The 25,831-nt window shown below is 46.5% G+C and overlaps 1 protein-coding gene across 2 annotated transcripts in view; it reads left to right on the forward strand.

The window, feature by feature from the left end:
* SPECC1L (sperm antigen with calponin homology and coiled-coil domains 1 like) overlaps positions 1–25,831 on the forward strand; it is a 474,653-nt gene that overhangs the window by 148,641 nt on the left and 300,181 nt on the right. For both annotated transcript variants that reach the window (XM_069215113.1, XM_069215114.1), the window contains 2 exons: positions 322–1,949; positions 5,327–5,534. In XM_069215113.1, coding sequence (XP_069071214.1) covers positions 322–1,949; positions 5,327–5,534 — 1,836 coding nt within the window. The remainder of the gene's footprint in view (positions 1–321; positions 1,950–5,326; positions 5,535–25,831) is intronic.

Raw genomic sequence — 25,831 nt, forward strand, 5'->3', positions numbered from 1 at the left:
TTTATTAGATGGACAGTTAAGCTCTTTTGTTGAGCTCAGGTGTACAGTGTTTTCCTTGTCGAAAGCTCCTGAAGTAGCATCCCTTACTGCATGTACTATTTTGCCCACCTGCAATGGTAATGGTAATTATTATGGGGGTTTCGATTTTGGTGCCTAGAATTTTGCAGGCAATGTGGTTTATTCATTCCCAAGAACTGCATGTTGTTTCAAGGGTGAAGACAAATTTCCGTGAGAAGTTGCAACCCCCAGTAACAAATGGATAAGGTATATAAATAAAGTTCCTCACTTTTCCTAAACCGGTCGTCTTGTTTCTTTTTCCAGGTACCAACACAGCCAAGCGTAGCACATCTTCAGGGACCAAAGAGTCTAGCTCCTCCAAGGAAAGGCTCCGCGACCGCTCTCGTCTGAACCCAAGCAAGAAGCTGTCTTCCATGGGGCAGGGAGGCCCTGACATCACTGTCACCAAGCGCTCCCGCAGTCGCACCGAGTCTGACATCCGCATGAGCAAGTCCAAGTCTGACAATCAGATCAATGACAAGGCTGCGCTAGAAGCCAAAGTGAAAGACTTGTTAACGTTGGCCAAGACGAAGGATGTGGAGATCCTCCACCTCCGGAATGAGCTTCGAGACATGCGCACGCAGCTGGGGTTACACGATGATCCCTCTGACAGCGAGGAGAAATCTGAGGAGAAAGACACAGTTGTGGTCCACGAGCCCACGGACGTTGAGTCCATGCTGCTGCAGCTCCAGGAGCAGAACACTGCAATCCGGGAAGAGCTGAATCAACTGAAGAATGAAAACCGCATGCTGAAGGACCGACTTAATGCTTTGGGATTTTCCCTGGAGCAGAGAATGGACAGCACTGAAAAGCTCTTTGGTTTCCATTCTTTGAGCCCGGAGATGGCGGCTGGTAACCATAGTGATGGAGGTGGGACCCTTGCTTCCTCAGTGGAAGGTTCAACTCCTGGCTCCATGGAGGATCTATTAAGTCAGGATGAGCATACACTGATGGATAACCGGCATAGCAATTCCATGGACAATCTGGACAGCGAGTGCAGTGAGGTCTACCAGCCCCTCACCTCCAGTGATGATGCCCTGGATGCTCCTTCGTCTTCCTCGGAGTCTGAAGGCTTGCCAAGCATGGAGCGCTCCAGGAAGGGCAGCAGTGGCAATGCCAGTGAGGTGTCTGTAGCATGTCTTACTGAACGCATTCACCAGATGGAGGAAAACCAGCACAGTACAGCTGAAGAGCTCCAGGCCACTCTGCAGGAGCTGGCTGATCTGCAACAAATCACACAAGAGCTGAACAGTGAGAATGAGAGGTATGGAGAAGAGAAAGTCATTCTCATGGACTCCCTGTGCCAGCAGAGTGACAAGCTGGAGCACTACAGTCGACAGATCGAGTACTTCCGCTCTCTGTTGGATGAGCACCACATCTCATATGTTGTGGATGAGGATGTGAAAAGTGGCAGGTACATGGAGATGGAGCAGCGTTACACAGATCTGTCTGAGAATGCTCGATTTGATCGGGAGCAGCTCCTCGGTGTACAGCAGCACCTTAGCAACACCCTTAAAATGGCAGAACAGGATAACAAGGAGGCCCAAGATGTAATCAGCGCCCTAAAGGAGCGCAACCACCACATGGAGCGAATCTTGGAGTCTGAGCAGATTAGCAAATCAGCACTGGCGGCCACATTGGAAGAATACAAGACCACACTTGCCAGCGACCAAATCGAGCTGAACCGTATGAAGGCTCACCTGGAACAGGAAAAGCAAAAGGTGGCTGAACTTTACTCCATTCACAACTCTGGGGACAAGTCAGACATCCAGGATCTGCTTGAAAGTGTTCGTATGGACAAGGAGAAGGCTGAGGTCTTAGTTGGGAATCTCCAGGAGGAGCTAGCTCACACTCGTAACGACGCCAACCGGCTGCAGGACACTCTAGTCAAGGTAGAGTATGCAGCTGTAATCCACCTCCACAATGTCACACCAGAAGCTGTTTTGTGCATTTTATGGGAAGTCCCTAAAATTCTTAAACATTTGTTCCAAAAAGGTTTGCAAGAAGTTGCACTTGGAACTGGACTGTAAATTCAGCACCAGGTGGCAACTTCTTAGGGTCCGAAGCCATTCCTTAAATTTACCAAGCTAGTATAATAGCTTCCACCATTTTTGTGCTCCAGTCACCACACCTTCGAAATCCATGGTGAATGCAGATCTGTTTGACTGTTTGTAGCTGCTACTCTCCCACCTAACTGTTGTCTCCTTCCCCCTGTGACTCTCCACCAACATAGCTGTCTACCACATCACTTGAGGGATAGATCCTTTCAGACCCCAGGGGTTGCAGTGTCAAGTAACTGCATTCTTTTAGGAGGGAGAGGCGGTTTTAGAAGAGGGAGGATGGCAAGCACAAGATTGACTAGATCTCTGCAACACAAGACTCATCTTTTGTTATGTTTGAACTTTGTCATGCTTTTAGAGTAGGGTCAAAATAAAAGGGTGAGGTGGAGAGACTTGCCCCACTTTTTGGATCTAAAAGCATGAGTTTTTAGCTCAGAATCCGATTTCAGTGTAACTTCTGCCTCTGATTGTGTGACAGACTTTTAGCAGTCAGGTGTGATTTCTTTGAAGTGCCCAGGTCTCAAAACTGGCCTTGATAGCTTTGGCAAAATAGAACCTTTTTAGTAAGCCAGGGAATCCTGGGATCACCTTCTGATTACTCAAATGGACAGTGGCCTTCCTACCGGCAGAGTGGCAATGATGGCTGCATATTTGGGAAGTTGCTGTTTGGAAAATAAAGTGTATCATTTATGCTGATTCGTAAAATATGATATTTTAAAGGAAGACACCGGATCAGTCTGGCATAAAGGCAATATTATTTGGTCTGAGTGATAGCAACATCATGTAGATCTGGGGTCTCCAGCCTTTTCTGTAGTGAGAACTACTTCTGAGTAATGAAGCCCTCCTGAATCTACTGCCTAACATAGGGATTATAGAAGGATATAAAGGTTTAGCAGCCTATACGTTGCCCCTGGAGCAATCAACTCCTGCTACAACTAGCACATAGTAGTAATGGCAGAACACATGTTTTGGGAAAGGTTTACCTGTAGGGTCCTCAGGGACTAGTCTTGTCCCTTTAAACTTGTATGTAAATCAGCTATGAGAGGCAAGTGTCTCATTGAGGTTTGTTGTTTCTTTGGTAAACAGTGCAGGGGTTAAAACTACTCATTTTGTGAGGTAGCCCCAAGAACACTTCCATTACCTCACTAATGTCCATCGCGTGATCCCCAGAAACTGGCCTTTCACTAGTAACCCAAGAAGAAGAATAGTGTTTCCTGGTGGCAGGAAGTTTGAGGTTTGAGAAATATTGACAAGGCCTGCCCTAGAGTTTTTAGCTGTCCTGGGCCAAAGTACCCCTCCCCCAGCTGCATGCACACATGCAACAAAAGCAAAAAGTCATTTTTAACACATTCATTGCATGCCTATCTAGGAACATTAACAGTAATACATTTTGCAAGGTGCATGAAGCCGTTATGGTCCTATGCAAGAGATATCTCTGGAGCAACCCCTAGCAGTAGGGTATATGTGTCTCGCAGAAAGGAAACAAAAAAAAAGTATTAAAAAAAATAAACAGTCTTAGAGAAAATAAAAGGAGAAACAAAGGAGGGGAAGAAGGAAAAATTAAAAATTAAAAAATGACAGGAGAGGAAGAAGAGGAGGGATGATGGAAGAGATTAAAGGGAAAAAGGGGAGAAATAGAGAAGGAAAAAAAGAAAAATGAATGTATGAAAGAAGAAAATGAAAAAAGGAAAGAGGGGAAGGTAAGCGAAAGTAAAACGAAAGGGGAAGAAGGCGAGAGATGAGAATTAAGTGACAAAGGAAAAAAGAGAAAAATTAAAAAGGAGAAAAAGGAGAGAGTAGAAAAAAAGCTGGAAAGACAGTGAATGAAAGGAGGCAAAATAAATATGTAGAAAGAATGAATAAAGAAATAATGAATACAAGACAGAAATGAAGAAGAAAGATTGAAAGGGGGACAGAAATAGAAAGGGTGGCATTTAAACGTAGTGCAGTTGCCCACACGTATTAGATGAAGTCAGGTATGCAGTACTTAGAAGCAGTATTGTTTATGTTGAAGGTTTTAAAACCGTGTGCTCTGAGCCGATGCATTTACTTTTTCAGGCTTCTTAGCAGATAAAAGCACACAAAGGTGTGCTGTCTGCTTCTCCTGCATAGTCAGAGTCCTAGCCTCACAGAAAAGAGACATAGAATGTTTTAAAGTGCCTCCCTTGGAGGTAGGAAATCTGCAAAGGCACCAATCCAGTTGACAGTCAGCGAGCTACTCAGACAGCCTGAGAGTTACTGGTAGCTTGTGAGCGACCTTCTGGAGAAGTAAGCAGGTTAATAGGCTTGATGGTTATAAATATTGTTGTAGGGCTGGCTGGTGTAACGTTCAGCACTCACTTGTGCCACATATGTATAGTTGTGAATGCCTAACATGGTACTCCACTGCAGAACAGGGGTGCAGCTTGGTGGCAGTAATCTTAAAGCATGTCTGAGGACTTCTGAACACAAGCTCTTACCAAACGCACACACACACACACACACATATACCTCTAGTTCAGCCATGGAGGCCCATTCATTGTGGGATAACTTAAAGGAGCTGGTGTTCTGAGACCTCTGTGTAAAGTAAGCTCTGCCTGCCTATGTCATTCCCCACTCCCATATATTCCCCAGCTCTTCCTCTTGGGTGGGGTGATGCTTTGTCTTCTAAACATTGTAAGCTGCAGTCCCGTTCTCCCTACAGGCTGATGCCACGTACCAGCTGGGTGGTTGCAGAGCAACAGTTCGACCCACACCTTGTGAACCAGTTGTGTCAGAGGCACTCCTCATTTCCATATGGAAGTGGCAGATTGTATGTCCCTGCCTCCCTCCCAACACAATGCTGGGCTCCATCATGATTAGCCACCTCTTGATTTGTACTTTGACACAGGTGACTAAAACTAAATAAACAAGGTGGGCCCACTGGGACAAGAGTAGAGTTGAAAACCAAGCAAGGTCATTGATTTCAAGAGAAGGCGTGGACCATCTGAAGAAATAGATTTTTTTTCTCTGATTGATTATTCATTGTGTGAGCCACCAATTACAGTCCCAGTTGACAAGCATTGTAGCACAACTCCAAACCTAAACTGCTAACTGTAAATAGTGCTCAGGGTACACACCTCTAATTACCACAATACAGGGTTGGCAATTTGGGGCTCAGGGGAGTGATATGTTCAAGTGTGATTGGTGGAAAGTGGGCTCTGTCTTCAGCACTCTTTCTTACCATGCAGGTGGAGGACGAGTATGCAGCCTATCGCCAGGAGGCCAAGAAACAGATTGAGGACCTGACTGTGGCTCTGGAGAAGGTGCGGGCAGAGCTGGAGGAGAAGGAGACGGAGCACAGTGACATGAAGGAGACTATCTTTGAGCTAGAGGACGAGGTGGAGCAGCACAGAGCCGTGAAGCTGCACGACAACCTCATCATCTCTGATCTTGAAAGTAGGTGCACGCCTCAGTGCTGTGTAACATTGGGTATGTTGAGCAGCCACCAACTCACTTAGTCCGCACCACCAGACCGCCCCGTCCCAGTACCTTGAAAGTGATACTTCAGCCATAGTTTTGCCACCTCTAGTAAGATGATATCTCTAGCAAGGCTTTGGTTAGTGTCTTCAGAGTAGCACCTCTGCCAAGGTTCTGTCCAGAAACCAGCACATAGATAGCTTTGCCAAGGGCATGGCTAGTGCTTTAGGGTTGGCACTTCTGCAAGTGCCTTTGTAACGCACCAGAAGGGAAGTGCCATTTTCAGACCTCTGGTCTGTGCCATCTGGGGGTACATCTACCAGTCTAATAGTATCAGGACCACAGCCAATGCCATTAGAGACTCATACTTCACTACCACTGTGGTATTGGGTACACCTGGCCAGGTCATTGCCATGAGGGAGATTTTTTTTTAGCAATTTTTTTTTAATATATAGCCCAAACCTGGTCCGAGGGTAGTATAGTTTACCAGACTATTTACACATTTTTAGGCATGGGGAGATTAAATGATTTGTCCAGAATCACAAGATGTTGAGCCAAGGCTGGGGGATTTGAACCTGGTTCCCAGTTCCCAAGTTGGTAGCTCTAGCTGAGTTATGTTCCATCTACTCCCCTCCTATGGGTGTCGATTAAAGGGAAACCAAGATGGTAGTTGTGCTCCAGGAGACATGCATCCAATTGCTATGTATAATATGTCTATTAAGGTCCAATGTAGGAGTGGTGACTCAGAAGGCAAACCACTATGTACAAACACAGAAGGTGATGTGGCATCTAGGGCTGCCTGACTTCAAGATGGAGTGTGGGAGGCCAGATTTGTGGGGTAATCATATAGCTGGTTGAGGCACAGAGATTGTTTTGCCTTTTCTTTACAGGCAGAGGAATCAAACAAGCTTGCCGTTTATTGGGAGCAAAAGGTTGTGCACGATTTAGCAATCTTCCTTTGTCTTTTATGCAGTAGTTGCTGAGATGTTTTTGTACAGTTGTTCATTGGTGACATTGATTGAGCCCTCCGTTTAAGTACTCCATTTTTATTTGTGGTTGTAGGGAATGTTACAGAGATTTTTGGTCTTTTTGACTAGATATTTTTTATGTTGGCTAGATTTGGACTAGCAATTTGGAGTTTAAGGGCTTTTTGAACTCTTTTGCGGAATTCTGAAGCCCTTGTCCAGTCTCGCAGTGGTTTCTTCAAAATCAGATGCACCAGTTCAGTACTTAGCTAAAAGTTTTGGTTGGCACAGTAGGAGCAGAGTTAACAGGACAAATGTAGGCACCAGGCAAATCTTACAATGTGAAGCACTTTTAACATTGGCAAATAATGCAGAATGTTCTGGGAAATAAAATTTTTCTATTTTCAGATTTGCACTTCTCTGTAATAGCTAACTGGGTGTTAGAGGTTTAAAGCCCGGGGTGATTAGGAGGGTCATTAGTCGGCCTCAATAAGTGGAAATATTGGTTTAATCTCTGGTGACTGCAATATTTAATCACCCTGCTGCTACACGGCTATTTATTAGTGATAGTGGTGGCACCAGATTTCAGAAACCTTTTACAAACTATTCAACTGATTTATTTTTTCACTAAAAAAGTAATTTTTATATAATTAATTTGAGTACGGGTGAAAATGTTTGGCACACCTTTCTCCATTGTTTTAAAGAAATTCACTCTGTTTAAAATAAATTAGACTTTCAATGGGAAACCAAGTGTTACATTATTTACAGGTAAATAAAGTTAGTTGTCTTTGTCTGCACACGGCAGGTGCTAAGGAATCACTTTATCTAGAGAAACTGTGATAGAAGCTTACTGCATACTGAAAAAGTTAATCTCATACTTTCAATAGTAAGCTTCTTATGTGTTGGGCACAATGATCTGGGATTTCATTAAAGGAGAATTAAATTTATTTTAACTCTTTTGATGGACGGCCATCCTTGCAGTGCAGATTTCATGGGCTTACCTGCTCCATTGTTGCGTCTGGGAGAGCTAGAGTTGCGATAATCAATTAAGAACCCGAAATAGACACATAAAGTAATTCAAAATGTACCACGTTTATTAAAATAAATATTCAGGAAAATGAAATGTAATATTTTCATTTTGTTCATTTGCAACTAATTTTGAAATTCTTGATTTGGTCATACTTTTAATTCCTCAAGAATGTTCTACATAAAAGAGACTTAAAAAATAAACTTTGAAAGGTGCTCCATAGGATCACACTTATTTATTATATAAGGAATATAGGGCCAGATGTAGCAAAGGGTTTTTCCCATTCTGTGTCAATGGGAAAATGTGTTCGTACATATGGCCCATAATACCACAGCGTAAAAACATTAGTCACAAAATGTAATTAAACTCCAAAGCCACTATAAATTTCTAAGTGATTTAAGTGATAGCTATGTAAAGTATTAACAACCCAATTTCAATTTAATAGACTCCACAACCTTCTATATCACATCCCACAAATGATGCTTTTTGACCATCGCTTGGCTCCTTGAATTTTCACAAAATGTCCAAATGACATAAAAAAACCAAAAGACTTATCGCGCTATGCACATTTGTTTTAACTAAGTCTTTTGTTTAAAAGTATGGGATAATCCAGTCAAAAAATTCAAGAGCTCTAGTCACTCTGCTGATAGGTACCCACCCATGACAGAATGTCAAGGTTTCTGCGCAAAAACTGCAGGAAAATCCTCCTCAAACTCGGCCGCAACATCCAGCCCATGCACGTTTTCACACAAGGCTTTGTCGGGGGGTTGGTGCATAGCCATTACTCCAGACAGCCCCAGGACTTCGTCATCAGGCCCTGTTGAAACATCTGACCCATCTATGCATGTATCCATGGACTCCTTCTGTAGCGTTACACGGTGGTCAAAGGCATAGATACAGATAGTTAATATTGGAAGGGGAGGACGGACTATGAGAGTGGGAGTAGACTGTTATTTCTTTGTGGTGTAGTGTTTTAAAGAGGTACATCTTTATTTCTTTCCTAGATTGTAGCAGAGTTCTATTTTTCTGATGGATACAGAGATGTCATACCAGGTTTAGGGTGCAAAGATGGTGAAGTCCTGTTACTTTGTTTTTTTTTTCTTTATGTGCACTTCTTCATCTACAGTCTAATAATGTCCTGGCTGTGGCGAGAACCTCTAGAGAGTGTGAGCTTGTCAGTCAGTTTGTCAGGTGTGTCAGTTGTGATTGCTTTGTATTTGATGCTACTGGTTTTGAAGATGGTGCCGTCCGGCAAAGGGATCCAGTGGTGTTCCATCAAGGTGGGGGCAATGTGCTTATGTTCCTTCAAGCACTTGATGAGGCACGCTATTGCATGCAGGGTGTCCTTAAAGGCCACTATGGAGTTTACAAGGCCTTTGAACTTGACAATTCAGCCATCCAGATGCTGGAGTATGAGGGCTTAAATTGCAGTTCTGAATTCTCTTTCAGGAATCAAGGGTTTCACTTTCTTTAGAAGAGAAAGAAGGTACCAGGTTGATTTTTTGGGTAATGTGTTCTTTGAGTGTGAGCGTTGGTTTTCAGAGTGTCCTGTCAGATGAAAGTTGGGTTCAAATCCATTCTGGTTCATGTTGTTCAGCCATGTTTTGACGAGTTATTTCTTGTTCTTGGTGCATAGTAGGAATTCCATCTAAATGGGATTGAGAAGCTGCTGCCTATTTGGATCTGGATGAGGTGCAAGCAGTGTTTGATGTGTTGGCTATGTGAAGTGGAGGAGTTGGTTTAGTAATGTTGTGTGTTGTCGGTATATTGGTAAATTTTGATGCGGTTATCAATGAGTAGAGTCCTAATGTCTAGATGTAGAATTTGAAGAATGTGGGAGAAAAGACCGAACCCATTACCTCCCAGGTTTTCTAGATCCTAGCGGTTGTAGGGGCCACCAGGCTATACCTAGAGTGAGCTGCATGTGCTCACGTACAAGCTGTGATATTGGTCTTGGACAGGACGTTTGGCCTCCCAAGCTTCTCTGGATCTCCTGGGGAGCTTTGTCCAGTAACTGAAGCCTAACTCAGGTTCGGTGGTGTAAGGATTGAGACCAGGAACAGTGTAACATTGTTCATTATCACATGCCCCGCAAATATCTGATGTCACTTTCGGCGAATGTACGAATGAATTGTAGCATTTGTAAGCCCTCTCGAGCCACATTGGGTCTCTAGATTGTCTCTTTTTGGTGGATGTCTGCATATGTCACTCTATAAATCTACAAATAGGTCTTTAAAATAAACACCTCAGAATAAGAGCTGCATCGCTGGTCCCCCAGACTGGCGTTTCTAGACAGTTAGGGCATGCGACTCCTTACCCCTTTTTAGGGGGAGGCTCTTGGGGGTACAACATGATTCTATGTAGAAGTCTCTGTGATCCTAGCAAGAGGGCTGACCTGGTTTTGACGGCTTGTGGTCACAGTGTCAAAGGTTATTTTGGACCACAGACCCTCTGGTTGGGGCCTTTAGATTGGGGGACCCCTCAAGCCCCCCTCTACTTGAGGTCAGACGTTGGAGAGTCCTGCAGGGGGGCAGCGAGATCTGGGTCTTGGGCATGTGCTGGGCTCCGCCTCGTAGGACTCCTATGTGAGGGGGCACCAAAGGAGGTCCAAGGGGGCAGGGGACGATTCTTGGTGTCAGGAGGGCCTGGAGTGGATGTGATCGTGCAGGGCCACCCAGGATGCTTGGATCGGATTCTGGGACATCTGGTGGTAACTGCGGATATTCAGGGGTAATTTATGATCTGGGGGACTCAAAGCTGTAAATTTGCTCACTCGGATAGAACGGCAAACAGCGAGGCCGGTTCCACGCTAGATTTTTCTGGATAACGACCGACTTTGTAATTAGTTTCATTTGCATTAATGTATATCCTCTGGAATGTCTTCACATCTAGTTTGGGCTCGGCCCTTCTGGGCCTGGGTTGGACGTCTCTGGCACACTTCATGCTCTTTGGGTTGAAAGGCGGGCCGGGCGGGTCCCGTGAGGCCTCGGAGGGAGGCCGGTGACCAGGGCCCTCCGTGCTGACCCGTCCGCCCGAGGCCCCCTGTGTGTCTATTGTACGAGGAAGGGATGCTGCCCACCCACACGTACCACCCCCGGCGCAAGAGATGCTGGAGCCGCCCTGCTGTCCCAAAATGAGGCCCTTACCCCAAGATCCACGGGGGGCTCGGCCCTCCCCAGCAAGGAATGCGGAATATTTCCTGTCCAGAAACAGCGCAGCCTGTCCAAAACAGGAGCCCGGACGCTTCCTTCAGCCAGAGGGCGTCCGCACTCGCTGCTGGGAGTGTCTGTCGGAGTCTGACACTCTCTACTGTGTGCTCTCTCACTGCTCACCCGCTGCCGGGGTCTGTCAGTCTCTTCTGTGTGTGCTGCCTCGCTGCTCACCCTCTGCCGGGGTCGGTCACCCGCTGCCGGAGTCTGTCTGTCTCTTCTGTGTGTGCTCTCTCACTGCTCACCCGCTGCCAGAGTCTGTCAGTCTCTTCTGTGTGTGCTCTCTCACTGCTCACCCGCTGCCAGAGTCTGTCAGTCTCTTCTGTGTGTGCTCACTCACTGCTCACCCGCTGCCGGGGGTCTGTCACCCGCTGCCAGAGTCTCTCAGTCTCTTCTGTGTGTGCTCTCTCACTGCTCACCCGCTGCCGGGGTCTGTCACGCGCTGCCAGAGTCTGTCAGTCTCTTCTGTGTGTGCGGTCTCACTGCTCACCCGCTGCCGGGGTCTGTCAGTCTCTTCTGTGTGTGCTGCCTCGCTGCTCACCCGCTGTCGGGGTCTGTCAGTCTCTTCTGTGTGTGCTCTCTCACTGCTCACCCTCTGCCGGGGTCGGTCACCCGCTGCCGGGGTCTGTCAGTCTCTTCTGTGTGTGCTGTCTCGCTGCTCACCCGCTGCCGGAGTCTGTCAGTCTCTTCTGTGTGTGCTGTCTCACTACTCGCCCTCTGCCGGGGTCTGTCACCCGCTGCCGGAGTCTGTCAGTCTCTTCTGTGTGTGCTCTCACTGCTCACCCGCTGCCGGGGTCTGTCACCCGCTGCCAGAGTCTGTCTGTCTCTTCTGTGTGTGCTGTCTCACTGCTCACCCTCTGCCGGGGTCTGTCACCCGCTGCCGGAGTCTGTCAGTCTCTTCTGTGTGTGCTCTCTCACTGCTCACCCGCTGCCGGGGTCTGTCACCCGCTGCCAGAGTCTGTCTGTCTCTTCTGTGTGTGCTGTCTCACTGCTCACCCTCTGCCGGGGTCTGTCAGTCTCTTCTGTGTGTGCTGTCTCGCTGCTCACCCGCTGTCGGGGTCTGTCACCCGCTGCCGGAGTGTCTGTCTCTTCTGTGTGTGCTGTCTCACTGCTCACCCTCTGCCGGGGTCGGTCACCCGCTGCCGGAGTCTGTCAGTCTCTTCTGTGTGTGCTATCTCACTGCTCACCCACTTCCGGGGTCTGCCACCCGCTTCCGGGGTCTGTCAGTCTCTTCTGTGTGTGCTGTCTCGCTGCTCACCCGCTGCCGGAGTCTGTCAGTCTCTTCTGTGTGTGCTGTCTCACTGCTCACCCGCTTCCGGGGTCTGTCAGTCTCTTCTGTGTGTCCTGTCTCCCTGCTCACCCGCTGCCGGGGTCTGTCAGTCTCTTCTGTGTGGGCCCTCTCACTCTCTGTCGGTGTCTATCAGTACTGCGTGGGTTCTCTTATTAACATTTGCTGCCTTGAGTCTGTCAGTCTCTTCTGTTGTGTGCTGGCTTACTGCTTACCCGCTGCCTGGAGTCTGTCAGTCTCTTCTGTGTGTGCAGGTTCACTACTCACTCGTTGCCGGAGTCTGTCAGTACTGCGTGTGCTTTCTCACTAACATCTGCTGCCTTGGTGTCTGTCTCTTCTGTGTGTGCCCTCTCCCTAAGTACTGCCTGTGCGCTCACTATTATGTTTGCTCTCTCAGTGCCTGCTGGTGCCCGTCAGTACTGCGTGTGTTCTCTCACTATTCATCCCCTGCCAGAATGTCTCTTGCACGAGCGCCGACTCAGAGCCTCTTGCCTGTCTCATTTGGGTGTGCTTTCGCAGTCCCTGCTGGTGTCTCTCTCTCCTGCGTGTGATCTCTCCCTTCGATGTGTGCGTTCTCATTGCTTGGCAGTGTCTCACTCTTCTGCGTGTGATCTCTCCCTGCTACGTCTGATCTCTGTCTCGCTGCAGGGGTCTACCTCTTCTGCGCATGCTCTCACTGCCTTTTCCCTGATAGTGCCTGTCTCTACATACTTGCTCTCACTTTCGTCTCGTCTATGACTTTTCCTCGGTTGCCCTTTCACTCCTCGCTCGTGCTGTCTTGTACACATGTGCTCTATCAAAGTCATCAGATGTCTGTCTCATGCCGTCTCACTCCCTCCTAGTGTCGGTCTCTTCCACATGTGCTCTCTTACTCCAATCTGCTAGCTGTGTCTTCTGCAAGGGCTCTCTCTCCCCCCACTGGTGTCAGTCTCTTCCACAACTGATAGCTGTGTCTTCTGCAAGTGCTCTCTCTCCCTCCAATGGTGTCTGTCTCTTCCACAACTGATAGCTGTGTCTTCTGCAAGTGCTCTCTCTCTCTCTCCAATGGTGTCCGTCTCTTCCACAACTGATAGCTGTGTCTTCTGCAAGTGCTCTCTCTCCCCCTCCAATGGTGTCCGTCACTTCCACAACTGATAGCTGTCTTCTGCAAGGGCTCTCTCTCACTCCCCAATTGTGTCTGTCTCTGCCACAACTACTAGCTGTGTCTCCTGCAAAGTGCTCCCCCCCCCCCACTGGTGTCTGTCTCTTCCACAACTGCTAGCTGTGTCTTCTGCAAGTGCCCCCCCCCAAACACTGGTGTCTCTCTTCCACAACTTATAGCTGTGTCTTCTGCAAGTGCTCCACCCCCCCCACTGGTGTCTCTCTTCCACAACTTATAGCTGTGTCTTCTGCAAGTGCTCTCTCTCCCTCCACTGGTGTCAGTCTCTTCCACAACTGATAGCTGTGTCTTCTGCAAGTGCTCTCTCTCGCCCCAATGGTGTCTGTCTCTTCCACGTGTGTTCTTCCACACTCACTGGTGTCTGGCTGTTCGGTCTGTGCTTTCTCACTCCCCACTGGTATCGATCTCTTCTGTGTGGTTTTTCACTATTTAAGCCCTGCTGGTGCCGGTCTCCTCCCTATGTGTTCTTTTACCCCCTCTAGTGTCTGTCTCTTCTGAGTGTGCTCCCTTACTCCCTGCTTTTTAGGTCGAGCCTTGTGAAAAGCATATTGTGGGCTTACCAAGAACATACAAGGAGGTGGAACCCGCTTATTGCTTACCATTGGTTCGCTTTCCTGTCTCCAGTTGCTGCTTCTCATTTGTGTCCCAGCTTGTCAATCTTGTGTTTATCCCTCCTGGGGAGCATAACCCCTTTGTCATCTCTTTTGATTGGCTGACTTCTAGGCTCCCCTGCTTGCTTTTCAAGCACTACTTTTTTCTTTTTGTTTAAACAGTCCACAAGAGTGCATGTTTTTTTGCCTGTGTGCTTCTTCACGCCTGCTTCACCTTCGCCTGTTACTTCCCCTCCTCACCCTCAGTGTTGCTTCAGTCACCCACCGCCAGTGTTGCTTCCACTCACCATCAGTCGCCTTTATCTTATACTCCCCACCCCAACCTCTGTGTTGCTTCCACCTCCCCCACCTGCTCCCTCCTTTCACTCCCTTGTTTAAAAAACAAAACAAAAAACGTTTGCATATTATTTCTTTTTATTTGCTGATTCAACTCGGATCAGCAAATAAGAACGAAAAAAGTGGCATCAAAAACTATTGACAAAGCCAGTAGGTCTGAAAGGCGAGACCTATTGGCTTCTCCACTGCTAGTTTCTATTACGCAGGTTCTTTCTTACTCCCCTCTGGTTGCAGTCTCTTGTGCATATACTTTTTCACTGACCTGGTGCCTGTGTAATCTGTAGGTGCTCTCACTCTCTGGCATGTGCCATCTATCTCTCCTGTGTGTGTTCTGTCTGTCCCTGCCGATGTGTGATTTTTGTCTGGTAAATGTGCTTTATTCGGTCCGAGGGTCTTCTAGAGGTGTCTCCTCGCCCCCCCGTTTTTTCGGGCACTCTTGCATTCGTAGACTTGCTCTCGCTATGCCTGCTGTATGTGTACTCGAGCACATCAGCTTGTTCTGTCTCTTCATGTTTCCTTGCTCTCTGCTATCAGTGCTGTCTGAATACATGTCACCTGAACCTACTGTCTCCTCTATGCACTCTCTCTCCCATGAACCTACTGTCTCTCCTTGAAGAGTGCTCTTGCTCTCTCTAAACCTACTCTCTCCTGTGCGCCGTATCTCACTCTCACCTAAACCTACTGTCTCCTCTATGCATTCTCTCTCTCCCATGAACCTACTGTCTCTCCTTGAGTGATCTTGCTCTCTTTAAACCCACCATCTCTCCTGTGTGCAGTCTCTCTCACCTGAACCTATCTCTTCGACATGCATTCTCTCTCTCCCATGAACCTACTGTCTCTCCTTGATGAGTGCTCTTGCTCTCTCTAAACCTGCCATTTCTCCTGTGTGCATTGTCTCACTCTCCCCTGAACCTGTCTCTCCTCTATGCATTCTCACACTCTCCCTGGAATCTGTTCTCAGATGGCCCTTTTCCTGTGTTCTGCTTGGCATTGTAACCCTCACAACCCACTCATTCTGCCTCTCTCCTGCAAATATGCATTTTCTCTACATTTTATCACACATTTTTTGAAATAGCTCCCACCTTCGTGCTTGCTATTCACTCCCTATATCTCTTGTCTCGCCTCCAATTAAAGCTCCCCTGCCCCCCTCCTCTCACAAATGTGCTTCATTCCACACTCAGTGTTTCCTTTCGTCTCAATTTAACAACCCGTTCCTCAGTTCTCTCCGGAATGTATAGTGTCACACTGACTGCCTCCCCTGCATTCATTCTTTCTGTGTCACTTCTCTCCCACTCCTGGATGCTTAGTGTTAGTCTTCCTGTATTTCTTTCATTCATACTCTCACACTCCATCTCAAAACTAGTCCTGTCTCATTCACTCATACTCGGACACGCCTTCCACCTCTTGTCTTCCACTCATTCATGATTTCACACTCCATGCGTCTCCTGTCTCATTCACTCATACACTCCCTGTACATTGTCTCTCCTCCTGTCATGCCGTCCCACTGTAGCGCCTGTCTCCCCTCCATCCATTCTCCACCGCCTCTGACACCACTCTCTCATACATACATACTCTGAATGTCCCTGTATATCCGGTCCCTCCTCCACAGTCCCCGCACTCAGTGTTATACACAGATGCTGCACCTGAGGCTGAACTGCCCAGCACCGGGTGCGGGGGCACTCACCCTTCCTGAAGAGGTTTGCACCCGTGTGCCTGTCTAGAGTTACTTTGCTCCAAATAACTGCACAACTGGCTAACAACTACTTCTTAATAAAGAATCCACAAGCCACAGGTCTGCGAGTGACCACAGCAGGACTTTCCGGACGCTGACCTGGGATCTCACGTACAAGAGGATGGTATTCACTCATTTATCCACCTAGACTTGCCTCTCAGTGAAATAAGCTCCCTCTCCAGAGATCTCTTTGTGACCCGCCTGTCACTCATCCCTTAACTGCGCATGCTCTGTGAGGGATGGAAGCTTGTGCTACTGGGCCCTGCTGGATCTGTTCTGCGTGGAATGGGAGACTGACCTTACTGCGTTCTCCGAGAGTGAAGCGTGCTTTACTCCTGCCATGCTGTACCTCTTCTGTGGGGCAGCAAAGCTTTCACCGGTGCTGCTCGATCTGTGCTGGGGGAAGTTTGCTCTGCCGCCGCCCTAGCGGTACCTGTCCTGGAAGGAGGGAAGCTTGCACTGCTTCTATTTAAAGCTGTACCCCCTCTGTGAAAAAGGGGCGTTTCTACTGGTCTGCTGTTGGCCCTTAAATGAAAAAAAGTAGGATATATTGAATGCACTTGCATAACAGGCCTTATGAAGAAGGGAATGTTCCACTATATCTGACGTGAGATAACAAGAACTCTAATTCTGAGGGAGGCAACTGACCCTGTAGGGGCAATAACTGAGTGTGAACCATGCTGGGTCCCTTGCTCAACCCTCCTGTTCTCAATCTAGTGGTAGGGAGGCCAGTAAAAACCCGCCCAGCCCTCCCCCACACACATGTAACATATGGCTCACAGTGAAACAAAATGAACACGTAATGGACATAACATCACCAAACTAGGAAACTAATATTTAGGGGCTTTACCAGCAGACAGTACAAGTGCCCTCGAATGCCCCCCAGTGCTAAACGTGCAGCAGAGTGACGGTGCATTCTGCAGGAGGTAGGCGTATGTTCATTATCCTGCCCTCGGAATGTTTGCTAATTCCTTAAGAGGTTTGGGTGTTTATTCGAGGAGTTTTGCACATCTTTTATTTTATATCTGTTTAGAGAGAGTGCATACTAGTCTGTTCACTCCTCCCAGTCCTTCCTTGTGTGCTACCTGTGTTGTACCTGTGCTTTACTCCTGCCACTGCCACCTTCCCTTACCTGTTATTTTTGTTATGAAAAGCTGTGCTGCTGTTGTCCATGTTGTTCCTCTTTTGTGTCGGGAAGGTTGGTATACAACTTTCAGCTACACAAAAAACAAAGCAATTTACATTTCCAATGCCTGTTTGAAAAGCATACCATGCATGAAAGAGTGAACCATCACACAATATGTGAGTGAATATTACATTTGGTTTGTGTGTGAAATAAGCACTGTTTGAAATGGACTAGATGAGTTTGTTACATCTTAAAACACAGCAGACAAGTGGCTCCATGCCATGTCACCTTTCACCAATTTTTGAATTTCAGCCAACAACCATCCGCATGCTGGGTGTTTGAGCCCATAATAGCAGTATTAAAAGCAAAACTTCAAGCACCAAAATACAGCCTACTGTTGATAGAGACAGCATGAATGACAGCTGCTGGCATCAGATATCCTAGTGCCACGTGGCACACTTATGAAATGAAAAATAACATGTATTTCCTTCCCGTCTGCTTTATTTAGATCTCGCTTGCAGGCAGCTCTTAGCCTGTCTATTTGCAGAAGATCTTTTTGGCCTGCCCATTGCTTACCATTCGTTGGCTTTATCGTCAGTCTCATTTGCTTGCTTTGCTTCCATGGCTTGCCTCCCTCTTTGTCCCTCCCCTGGAGCATAGACTCTTTACAAACAGGTTTGATTGGCTGACTTGTATATTTCCACTACTCACATGTCTGGAACAATGTTTTTCCTTTTCTTTAAGCACCCCAGAAGAGTGCATGTGCTTTCTTCCTCACTTGTGTTCTGCCTTCCCCAGTACTTGCTACATATTACTCCCCCGCTTACTCTGTCCTTCCTGTACTCCTTTTCCTAATATGGCTGCCCTCTCCATGCGCTCCTTGGTGCGCCCTCCTCCACTCACCCTATTCAGTACTTCTCCCTCTCTGGGTTTTTAGATTTCTTTTTAAATTATTCCCATCGACCCCTAAACCTTCCCTCCCGGCCCGACCTCAAGGTCATTGTTGCTCCCACCACCCACTCTTCCCCCCCCTTCCTCCAATGCTCCTCCCCCCCTTTGCGGTGCCCATAAAGAAACATCTTTACTTTTTTGGAGCGTGCAGAAACCGCCGTTTTCTGCCGGAGTGCTCTGATTTGCGCCTGCCATTGTGGATTCATACATTTAGTAAAAGGCACCAAGTCCATCAGTAGGCAAGCACATGCACGGTGACTCATGCCCCACATACATCCTCGTGTATGCATACTGAATGGCGCGGTCATTATGCAAGAGCACTTGTGAAAGTTGGGTTATCATGATTTTTTTATTTTATTTTTTGTAAAAAAAAATTTACAATGCTTCACAGCATCGTCTAAAGTCATTGACAAAAGCCATTAAGTCAAAAAGGTGAGCCCCGTTGGCTTAGCTGGTGATTCTTCTTATAGGCAACCAGGGGTTAAAAAGCCCAGTGGATGACGGGCTATAGATAACCTTTCAAATACAAATATCTCACTGGTAATACACTAATATTAACACTCTTTCAAAAAAACAACAAGGGCACGCTAAAAAGACGTTATTTACCAGAATAATGAAGCCGCCGGACTGCTCTGAAAATACTCTGAGAAGAAGGAACAACGTGCAGGCACCCCTCTTCCAAGGCCCATCCTCGACCTGGAGGTTGGTGTTATTTGTGGGGACGGGGGCTGCAACACCATTACTTGGGGGATCCTGGAACTCTTTTCATGAAAAATGTACAAGAATGTCTTGTGTGTATTACAGAGACACACTAGTAGGAAATGCTATATTTGTTTCCACAGTTAATTTTCAATCATTCTACAACGCTGCCTAGTGTTTGGCAGAGTCTCGCCTTCCTAAATATGTTTTTTATTTTATTTTATTTTATTTGGTACAGATCGCTTAAGGCGGGGTCAAACATTATTCTGGAAATGCACACGGGTGCAAAAAAAATCTTGTGCTAATAACTGTGGTGTTTAGGGAATATGTATGAGATTTAAAAGACTATTAGCAAGTTAAATCCAGTGTAGGGATTTCAGGTTTCAATTAGATCTGATAAAAGTGTGTCAAAATTGATGGTAGGATGAAAATAATCTTTGATCTGTTCATAGCGTTTTTACCAGTTCAGGGAAATACATGAAATTTGATAGACACTTGGCCTGGTTAACATACTTCTGTGTTAAGTTTCGTGCAGATTTGCAAAGGGTCGTGATTAAAAGCTGGAGATGCCAAAAAGTTTGACTTTGCTAATAACTTTAGCACCAGTTTAACAAATCTGTGCAACGTTTGTCAGACATTTACATGTTTAGTTTTCTGTTACTAAATCTGAGATCAGTGCAAGAAACCCCCAAGTTTCATCCAGACTTGATCTTTTGCCACTCACCAGCAACATATATCCACACAACCCCCAGTAAAGCACTTTTAGTTTGCCCTCTAAAAATCACAGTAAATGTGAAGCTTTAGTTAGGTTTAGTCTTTTAAAAACCACATCAAAATTCACTTAAAAACCAAGGTTAAAGTGCATGTGTGGTTATGAACTAAAACCGAAAAGCCCTGAAATTCCCCAGTTATTGTTACCCCCACAAATCAACGCTTGCAAACCACAAATCATGCACCAAAAGCAATGCTTATGACCTCACGACATTTATAAAAGTAGGACTTCTCTCCTCGTCTTTTTGTTTTAAATCTAGGGAAAAAATAAATAAAGGACAAAGCCGTAGATAATGCAATACTGCCATCTACAGGAAAAAAAAACATAATTTCTATTACATGCAAGCATAATTGTTTATCTGAATGTAAATAAATAGAAAAAGTGATTCAATTGTTTTGTCCTAAAGCTCCTAAGATTGCTGGCAGCGGGTCCGTGACTTCCTAGAAGAATTAATGAGATCTTGGCTGAGTTGTAGCAAGTAGGCTCAGGCACGCATGAGTTGCTCTGTTGTCCCACCATTTCAGTGCCAGGGTGGGGCAAAGATGTTCTCAGATATCCAATCAACATATCAGATATTGATAGGAGGTTGCGGCCTTAGCCATTGACCACAGCTCCCAGTAACCCTTGTGTTGCTGAAGTAGCAGGTCAAATTCCTTCCTAGAAAAATACATCATGAAAGAACATGCTGCCAAAAGGGTGTTAAAACAAGCAGAGGTGGAGAACACAGGGAAAAAGGGTTAGAGATAGACAAAGGACTCCTCCCCCCCCCCCTCACTCCCCAGTACAGATGTTAGATGGAGAACATAGAGGCCTGATTGAAAGCTTGAGTGGTGGGATAAAGCTGTGACTGAAGGTGACTTGTAATGTAACAGAAATGAATATCTGTGTCTGTGTTTTCCAAAACTACATAAAAAAATTATAACAAATGCATTAGTCTCAATCAATCAGGTAATTTATAGAGTGCGCTACTCACCCGTCGGGGTATCAAGGTGCTGGGGGGGAGGGGGAAGCTACTGATCGAATAACCATGTTTTGAGGCGTTTCCTGAATGTCGGGAGGTCGTGGGTGTGGCATAGATGGAGCGGTAGGGAATTCCAGGTCTTGGCGGCGATGTGAGAGAAGGATCTTCCTCCGGCAGTGGTGCGGCGGATGCGGGGCACGGAGGCGAGGCTGGCGGAGCGGAAATGGCGGGTGGGAGTGTGGAAGGTGAGTCTGTCGTTGAGGTAGGCCGGACCAGTGTTGTGGAGAGCTTTGTGTGCGTGGATGAGGAGTTTGAAGGTGATCCTTTTCGTTACGGGTAGCCAGTGTAGGTCTCTGAGGTGGGATGAGATGTGGTCGCGGCGTGGGACGTCGAAGATGAGGCAGGCGGATGCGTTTTGGATTTGTTGCATTTTCGTTTGGAGTTTGGCCGTGGTTCCTGCGTAGAGGGCATTTCCGTAGTCTAATCGGCTGCTGATAAGAGCGTGGGAGACTGTTTTCCTGGTTTCGACAGGAATCCATTTGAAGATCTTGTGGAGCATGCGGAGGGTGTTGTAGCAGGGAGAGGAGATTTCATTGACCTGCTGAGTCGTGCTTAGTCCAGGATGAATCCTAGGTTGTGTGCTTGGGTAGTGGGTGTGGGTGCGGTTCATAGGGAGGTAGGCCACCAGGAGTCTTTCAAAGCTGAAAGGTCGGTGCCGAAGATGAGGATCTCTGTTTTGTCAGTGTTTAATTTGAGGCGGCTTGATTCCATCCAGTTGGCGATGGTGTGAAGTCTGTTGTGGAAGTTGTTTTTTGCGGTTGCAGGGTCTTTCGTGAGGGAGAGGATCAGCTGGGTGTCGTCTGCGTAGGATACTATGTTGATGTGGTGGGTTCGTGCGATGTTGGCGAGTGGGGCCATATAGACGTTGAAGAGTGTTGGGCTGAGGGAGGATCCTTGGGGGATGCCACAGATGGTCTTGGAGGCTTTGGACAGAAACGGCGGAAGGTGGACTCTCTGGGTTCTGCCGGAGAGGAATGAAGAGATCTAGTCGAGAGCCTTGCCGCAGATCCTGGCGTTGTGGAGGCGTGTGCGAAGGGTATGGTGACAAACGGTGTTGAAGGCTGTGGAGAGGTCCAGGAGGATGAGTGCTGCGGTTTCGCCCTCGTCGAGCATGGTCCTAATGTCATCTGTAGCAGCGATGAGCGCAGTCTCAGTGCTGTGGTTCTTGCGGAATCCGGATTGGGAGGCGTTGAGCTCCTTGCTGTCTTCCAGGAAGCGAGATAATTAGCCGTTCACGATTTTCTTGATGACCTTTGCTGGGGAGGGGAGGAGGGAGAGGCCGGTAGTTCTTGGGGTCATCTGGGTCCGCCTTGGGTTTCTTCAACAGGGCGTTGAGTCAAACACAAGTCTAACACAAGATGTGTGACACTTTCTAGAACTGGGGTCTCTCCTATTTCAAGATATTCTTTCCCACAAGACAAACTGGGGGGGGAAGGCAGGGTCGGACAGGGATTCACACATGTCCACTGGGTGAGATACAGTGCAGATATTAAGCAGGGTAACTTGTGGCTCTACAGTCTGAGTCAACCAAGCAGTTCTAGCCAGTTCTTTGTTCTCCAACATATCCAGACCTGGCAGGATGAAAACAAGGAGTCCCACAGATCTTCTCAAGCGAGCTACTGGGCTCTGCTAAGAGAATTACATGAAGGGTGTCACATCCACAAAGAAAGGAACCTCTATCATGACCTGCAAAGCTTCTGTCGTCGCAGAGGGCACTATCCGCACACCACATGGACCTCCAGATGTGTAACCTGTAGCTACAGCCACAAATCACACAGGTTACCACAAGCACATGTGGGGAGAAGGGGGAGGAGGGGGTCTATGGATTTTACATGCAGGGAGTAAGAATAATCCTCTCCCAAGGCCATACTTCAAAAGACCTGTTCCAGTATCTTAGAAAAATTTGTCGCTAAATCTTGGCCACCCAACATGTTGGTGAGGAGATTGTAGCCCCCTCCTCTTTGTGAAGGGATACACTTTGGGTGTACACAATGTGCAGCAGAGCAACAAAGTCACAGAGTATATCCAGAGAGCACAAAGGTGGTGAATCCATTCGGAAAATACATAGGAGCTGTCAGGACAACGGTATGATAACACAGCAGTCCCCACAGTGCAGGTACTCTCATCCCAGGTAATGGTGCTCAGACAAATATTTCTTCACTCACTTACCCTCCGAGTGCCTTAGCAGCAATGGCACTAGTGCCTTCCAGCCTCATCTGTGCCAAAGGGATGTATTTGAGTCTTGTCTGTATCCCTTCTCATCTACAGCACTTGGAGAATTCATGTGGCTGCTTCTTTATCTGAAACATAGGGGTGATGTAAACCCAGAGTTTGGATCTCTGCAGTCTTTTGGTTTCGTAGTAAGTGTCACCCTCTGGATGTTTGAAAGCTGAAGCCTGCAGTGCCTCACCGAGGTACTTTTCCCTGAAGGATCACTAAAAGCATTGACTGCCCAGGTTCTGAAAGGCACGTTCGGATGCCAGTACTTTCCGGATCTTGGTGTCCTTTTTTAGGTCGAGCATAGCAGCGCACATGTGCTGCTCTTCTCGACATGTTGTAATCTATTCTGTGGGCTTTAACCACGCCCATCCCATGCCCATCACTTTCATTGATTCCTGGGCCTGCCTTTAAAAAATCTCTGGATGTCGTTGGTAAATGTTTTACTTTTGTCCCACCTTGAGGCTGGTTTGTTACTGCCTTAGAGACTGTTACATGGATTATTGCATGAGCAACCATGTACCTTACTGTGGCACACTATTTTTCTCTTTTGCCTCACCGCTTCGCGCTGCATGTCCGTATGTTGTTTCTTCCTTGTTTCGGCCTCTTCCTTGTTTCTTTGTGATGTCTGTGGGGCATTTTTTATTTATTTATTTTTTGCAGTTTTATGTAGCGCTAACTCGACACGAAGGTATTGGAGCGCTTTATATTTTTTTGCAGTTTTATATAGTGCAAACATGATACAAAGGTATTGCAGCGCTTTACATGAGCACCGGTTACATTACACAAGAACACATTCATTTTTGGTAGCAAGGGGAGATTAAGTGATTTGCCCAGAATTACAAGAAGTTGAGCCAGCACTGAGACTCAAACCGTTCCCCAGCTCCAAAGTTGGCTGCTCTGGCCCTTACCCCACATCCTCTCCCCTAGGGTTCTTTGTTTTGTGCGTGTTGGGGCAGTCTGGCAATAACTTATTTTTGTTTTATATAGTGCTTGGTAATACAGGTTCTGCCATTTCCTAGCACTGCAAAGCAGGTGCCATTCTTAACAAAATCGCTATAATTCATTTGCAGAGATGAAGAGGTGAAAAACCTATGTCAGGATTGTAATCTGTGACATTCTGATTCTGTCAAGACCTCTGCTGAGGGTGCATTAACCAACTGACTTGATTAGAGCTTAACACTAGACGATAGCACGTGCTCTTGATAACCTCCGGAGGATCACCAACCTAGCACATAGGGTAGTTCTAGGCAAGAAGATGGTGAAAAGTGTTGTCTCCAAAATGGTGGAAAAGGAGTTGACTCCAGACCAAAGCACTTCACGGCCTCAAGCTTGATAGCAAAAAAACATCTAGCCTTTGGATGTAAATTGGGCCTCATCAAATAGAGTTCAGTTAGAGTCAGCCATTTTCCTAACCCTGTAGCACAAAGAAGCTAACACAAGGGTACCACAGTGAGAGGAACAATGTATCATAGGGCACAAAAGTGTAGCAAACTCCATCACTTCCTCCTCTCGGGATTCACTGGTGTTATGGCTTTGACAGCCCCCTCACAGCAAATGCGACCTTGCAGATGCCACTTTTGAAGCGCTGTCTAAAATAGCACTCGAATAGCACTGCTCCCTGTTTGGAGAGGCCCCACCTAAAAAAACAAAAAAAACAGTTGGGCTTCCCCATCACCCTCTGGATTCCTGTGAATAATGATCCACGTGTTGTCTGTCACAGTCCAGTAATGTTTAACCTGCTGTCCTCTTTTCAAATCCCAGGCTTCGTGTCACCGCTCTACTAAGTTCCCATGCATCATTTGATGTAAACTCTATGCATTATTTCTGATTACGATGGTTACCAAGTACATGGAAAATCAATGTCAAGAAAATATCTTTCTGACCCTATCAAGTGGCCCTTTTCTCATTCCTGCTTCTACTGGTGTTCCTTTCAGTCCTTCACCACGCCTCTCTGTGTCTAGGAATATACTTGTTTGTTTATATGTGTATACACTCCAAGGACTACATCTCAAAGTCAATACTGGACAGTAACAATAAAGACTCTTTAAACAGGAGAACTGTTGTTTAACAAACTGTGGCCATCAGGACTAGCCTCTGCTTGTACTTATGTAACCCAAATGTGTTGTTGTGCCTGAAGTCTTCTTTTTGTGTAAGACAACAAAGAAAGACTACAAATAGGTGCTATGGCAAGTCCAGACTTGTCGCTGGCACAACATTGATAGGTTATTATAACATGGCTCGCCCACAGGGCCACGGTGGAAAGACCCTAGGCAATTGAAATAGTATACATCAAGTGTTTTTTTTTTTCCTCCATAATTGCATCACACATTTTGTTCATATTACAAATATTTAAAATTTGAGGTCCATATAAATTATTTTTACCTCATTTATCTTATGTGGGTATCAAGAAAGTTTGACGTGCTTGTGGACCTACCTTGGATTCCCAAGAAAAACATACATTTGAATCCTTTTCATAGCCTGAAAAAAATGCCTTTGAACCAGTCCTGTAGTAGCCTTACTGGGCACCACTGGACTAGGCGAAAAAAAAAAACTTTATTGTCGAGACCCAGGCTACCTGCTATATACTCTGAGTAGTCCAGATGGCAAGGCCAAGACTTCAACTTTTGAGTACCCACCCCAATAGAGAGAATTCTCACTTCAAAACCATCAGCAAGTGCACAAATGCATGCACCGAAAAGGCACCATCAAGGCTCAGGAGATTGAAGTACACATATCTGTTCTACAGAGTCCAGTCCTGAGCCGAGAGCTGGACTACTAACCCAAGGAAGTGCTTTAAATGGAACCTATCCTATCGGCCCATCTACCACTGAAGCTCTGTTTTACCAATCTGCACACATTTAAGCTGCCTGTTCTATTATTCTCGTTGTATACCGTCAATGTTTTTAAAAGTTAGGCTGGTATTGCCAATGTCGTGGAATAATTCCTTTAAATGTTTAACACGGAAATATATGTCTGCCCCCTATTCTTTGCTTCTCTTTTGACCCTCCCCCATTCTCTGGGTTAAATGCCACAAAAATGCCTCTTTGTGGCCTGTTTGGTGCTTTAAAAGTTTAGGTAAACATACTAGAAATGGTTGCATCTCTAGGGTATCACAGCCAGTCTGTAGGAGTGAGGCAAAAACACTCCCAAGCTGGCGGCC

The sequence above is a fragment of the Pleurodeles waltl genome, chromosome 11 (assembly GCF_031143425.1).
Source record: "Pleurodeles waltl isolate 20211129_DDA chromosome 11, aPleWal1.hap1.20221129, whole genome shotgun sequence".
In the NCBI taxonomy this organism is placed as follows: domain Eukaryota; kingdom Metazoa; phylum Chordata; class Amphibia; order Caudata; family Salamandridae; genus Pleurodeles; species Pleurodeles waltl.